General features: G+C 35.4%; 1 protein-coding gene across 2 annotated transcripts; it reads left to right on the top strand.

The window, feature by feature from the left end:
• Window positions 1-349: 349 nt before the first annotated feature.
• LOC106721158 (extensin) lies at window positions 350-4,334 on the top strand. 2 transcript variants are annotated; one of them, XM_014516051.2, is made up of 5 exons: window positions 350-428; window positions 763-820; window positions 992-3,093; window positions 3,579-3,621; window positions 4,194-4,276. In XM_014516051.2, exons 1-4 carry the CDS (start codon window positions 415-417, stop codon window positions 3,595-3,597), a joined length of 2,193 nt encoding a protein of 730 aa, XP_014371537.2. In that variant the 5' UTR covers window positions 350-414; the 3' UTR covers window positions 3,598-3,621; window positions 4,194-4,276. The 2 variants fall into 2 exon arrangements, with proteins under 2 accessions (XP_014371537.2, XP_014371535.2); XM_014516049.2 differs by lacking the exon at window positions 3,579-3,621 and having other exon boundaries at window positions 4,194-4,334.
• The last annotated feature ends 502 nt before the right edge of the window (window positions 4,335-4,836 follow it).

Below are 4,836 nucleotides of genomic sequence, written 5' to 3'. Positions count from 1 at the left end.
CGTACGAGACTCAACGTTAATATTTTTGATTTCCTTGGCCAAACATTTTTTGTTCTTCCATGGAACCAATGTCTTATCTGATAAACACAAATAGAATACTTTGTATAGAGCAGTACGAAGCGAATTGTTAGCAATAAGAAAAGCTCTACATTTACTAAGATTTATATTTCTTATTTCGATGATTTCTTAGTATGTAAACAAGTAATATATTTTCGAATTTGCCTCAGACACTTCTCTAAACAAATTATAATACAGAGATGCATACGACCTTGAGTATGTAACAAGATTGCGTTAGATTCCCGAAAAAAACATCTGTTTATAATCGAATACTGTAGCTATGATCTCATTTCACAGTTGTAGCTGATCGCACTGGCTTAGAAGCGTACATTTACTGGAATACGGAAAAATACAAACATGGCTGAAAATGGGTAAGAGAATATAAACATAATATTAAAACGCAAATAAATATTTCTTTCCTAATTACAATATTACTTTTTTTAGTCTTGATACATTTTTTTACAATTTTGGTGATAGATTTTGAATTTTGGACGGATGAGAAATTGGGATTCCAATAATAAATCTGATGAAACAGTTTAAAGTGATACTGATATGTATAGTTATTATAACGAAAAAAATAACTGATTTTATGGTAAACAATAAAAAATAGAAATTAATCATCGTTCCTTAAATAGTTGCATTTGTCCAGAACAGTCGATACTGTCGACTTGCATAAAAATAACACATAAATTGGCTACATTCCAGATACGGAATGGCCGGACACATTGGCAGAATCCCGAACTACGGCAAAACACAAGTTAATGTAAGTTGATGTCATTTTAACATTATGGAATAACATGTACTGCTTTTCAATTAATGTTTACTTTGTACTCTTAAACTTTACTTGAAATTATACTATACTTCTTTGTTAAAAATGGAACACTATGAAAAGCGTTTGTTATATCATCTTTAATTTTTTTGTTATTGATTTCAGCCCATGGGTAGCGTAGAACCACCAGCGTGTATCCAAAACGCAATGATGACAAAGGATAAGAAGCCATTTACTTACACACCAGGTGGTCTCGATTTGTCTCAAATACGTACCCCGAGCATGGCTAGAAGGTTAGCAAGGCAGCGTTCAGACGACCAAGAGAGAGCTTATGCTCCACAAAATATGAACAATGGTGGAAACTATAATTCACAAGGAGGGCCAGCTCCACCTCCCCCGCCCCCGCCGCCTAGTAAGATACCTGCACCACCACCACCGCCACCATTGATCATAGAAGCACCCAACGCTAAGGCTGTAAAACCTGTACCTCTGGGGGAAAGACCCGAAATAGTAATACCAGAAAATCCAATAGGTATGTTACGAAAAACAAATAGTCCATACCATTGGGAAGCAGAGAAGGCAGAAACGCAACGAATGGGACCAGTGCCGAAGTTTGTAGAAAAAGTTCCAAGTCCATTAACAGTTAAGCTCCCTCAGCAGCAAATGCACCAGATCTATTCTCCGCCGGAACAAAATATGCAGAGGCTGAACTATTCATACAACAATCAAAATAATCAAGCGCCCGAAAGTCCTATACACAGACCTGAAGCTCAATATCGTAATCACAGAGGGAATTCCGCGAACTTAAATAGCCCTCCACAAACGAGAGAAATGTTAGTGAGACAAGATTCGCAATTTAACAAAAGCCCCCAGCCCTTCGAAGGACAATCACCGCTGTCTAACGGTACTCCTTATTCTCCGACGCCAAACAAAAACTGGCGGCAACCAGAAAAGAGAGATTCTCCTGCAAACAAAACAAGTAGTCCCCTCTCACAGCAGGGTAATCGGGGGCCATTTTCACCGAGTACTCAGCAAAGCTCACCAAATTATTCTAATCAAACACCACCGGCTTTCCACACTTTGCCTAGAGTTGGTCAAAGAAGTCAAGAACCCGTCAGTAATAATTTTCAACAACCACCAGTACAACAAAATTCAAGTGTGGACCAAACTAATTATGCACCATGGCGGACGAGTACCTTGAACAGGTATCCACGAGGAGGTGAGAATCAGCCAATTAATATAACTAATCAAAACGCAAATCAACAACAAGCTTACAGTCCGCCATGGAAATCTAATGATTCTAATAACAACAGAGCCGAAAATAATTATAACCTGCCATGGAAACAAGAAAACAAAGTTAATTCTCAACAACAATATAATCCACCATGGTTATCGAACCAAGACGCCAATAACAATAAAATACAAGAAAATTCTAATGTTAACTGGAGGAATCAGGATAATACTCAAAACAGAAACAACCCGACTACAAATTCACAAGAACAACCGTTATACCAGTCCAGTATCTCGATTCCTATCTACGGTAATCAAAGAAAACAAAATTCACAACCTGAATACAAGAGCTCTCCACAAAAAGAAGCTGTTTATGTTAACCAAGAACCAGTATTTTATTGTCCCGAGAGTCCCAAGTCAATGCCACCGTGGGTAAAAACACAAAAAGAGAAAACTAAAACGCCGCCTCCTGCCTGGTGTAACAGACCGTTGGAACCTAGAAGAAGTATAAGCAGAGATTTAGTAACTCCACCGAGAGATGTAAACCAAGAGCCCGAATGGGTGAAAAAGAGCAATGAGATGCAAAGGGGAGTTCAGGAAACTGGAAGTCCGCCAAAATATCAGCAAACAGTTCAACCAAATTGGTCTACGCGTCCTTCAGAAAATCGTAAAAGTTTACCTAAAGATAACACGAGTAGTACAACGGGGGCTAGGATAATACCTATTCAAATGGAAGTATCGAGTACGGAGACGAAAAACCAAGGAAAGCAAGGTGACCGTCAGCAGCCACAGCTAAGAATAGTAATTGATATGAAACAGAATCCAGAAACTCAAGTTCATGCACAGGCGCCATTCTCTCAGCCAACCCAACGCATTATGAGAGTGCTGTCGCCGCAGCTAGTTCGAATGGATGAAGACGCCAGACCAACGCATCACGAACTTCCGACATTGAACCGACACTTCAGCCAGGACAGTCAGCCAAAGACGCGAATTATCCCTATACAGATTGAAAGTGGTAATGGCGGGGCAAATAAAAGGTAAAAATAAACACTTGATTTATATTTTTTTAGAATTGTAGTGTTAGTATTCTATTAAAGTTTATTCTTTTACTGTTTTGAGGTGTTGTTCGAATTCTTAAGACGACGTAAAATTTAGTGTATAAGAAAACAAATTTAAGTACAGTTATTTAAAAAAATGCAGAATACGGTCCAACCTGGATAAGCGATAGTGGAAAGGACCGCAATACTTTTCGCAGTTATAATCACTATAACTGCGTATTGCGGTCTCTCTGAATACAATTTCGTCTCTTTTACCCGAATTTCTCACTTTTGGAGGTCGTCCGTCGGGACCGGACAATGGCTTGGTTTAAAGATGTTTCTAACTTATCCAGGTTTGACTGTATATTAAATTGTTTTTGAATGGCGTAGGTGCTTCGTATAAAGCTGTAATCAATGTTTTCTTTACAGTCTCATACACAGATATATTTATTGTAGGTTTTATATGTACAAATAATCGTTTTCAGCTTCGGTGGGCGGTACTAAGGGAGCTGTTTGCACTGGTCCAAAGTAAACATTTTTTTATTGCACCGCTTATAAATCTGCGATGAATCATTCTTACGCTTGCTTTATATTTAGCAGCATTTTGCTCTGCGAATGCTCTAATTTCGTTTACTTCACTAATGTTATTTTCAATGTGACCTTTACTTACTCTGGTGTAAAATGATTTTTAGATGTTCTTTATGTTTTTTTATATTATCCTACATTACTAATTATATCATTAATAAGACACTGATCGCTCTTGTTAATTTTCATCTTCTTACCCTACGATTAAGCTAAAGATACGTGCAGTCTATAAAGTGATTGAATTTATTGATCTAGTTAGTCCTTTCAAGACAAGTATGTTTTTAAATCACAATTAAATTACTATAGCCCGGTTCTCGTGTATAGAAATCAATACTGACTTCACTTCGAAACTTAAATATTTCGCAAAGGAATCTATAGTTTTAATTGATTTAGGGTGCTACTAATAAACTTTCATCGTTTTTTTCAAATCACTAGCGTGTAATATTGTTTGCATAACTTTGTGCGTATAAAATAATTATAATTATCATTTAAAAGAGTTTATTTAACATTTCCAGAGTGCTCTACCACAAATTCAGTCGAGATGACTCGCCGCGTCAATCGAGAACATTCAAATTGCTACAAGCTATGACCAACACGCAAGATCCAGGTTATGTTCATTCAAATAATATAATATATACTGATTTTTAATAACAAAACACAGCACAACTTTTGTGAATAGATTTTGGATTTATAAATAATTTATTATCCAGAAAAGATTGAATAAAATATTCCCATAAAAACAAAAAAAAAACATAATCGCGCGGGAGTGAGATAATATTACATATATATTTTTATTACATTGTATTGGTTAGATTTATTTTGTACATTTAGTGTTAAAATAACATAACTGTAAGTACGAATAAAAATCAATGGCGAAAATACAGATGCTTTATTTTGTGATTTTACTAATACTCATAGGACATAGTATATACAGCTAACTTACCAAAGAATTGTTATTATATAAGTATATATAGCTTAAATTATTTAAATATTTTAGAGAAATAGGAGAAAACAATTTATTTTTAAAGGTGGATTTAAAAAATATAATTTAATTTAAGTTGAATTTTAGTTAGTTTATTATTTTCTAACACGAATAACAACTAAGAGTAACTAATATTCCAGATATTTTAAAACAAAGTTTTTTTAGTTTTTTATTTA

Source organism: Papilio machaon, chromosome 18 (assembly GCF_912999745.1).
Source record: "Papilio machaon chromosome 18, ilPapMach1.1, whole genome shotgun sequence".
Classification (NCBI taxonomy): domain Eukaryota; kingdom Metazoa; phylum Arthropoda; class Insecta; order Lepidoptera; family Papilionidae; genus Papilio; species Papilio machaon.
This window is presented reverse-complemented; position numbering and strand designations above follow the sequence as displayed.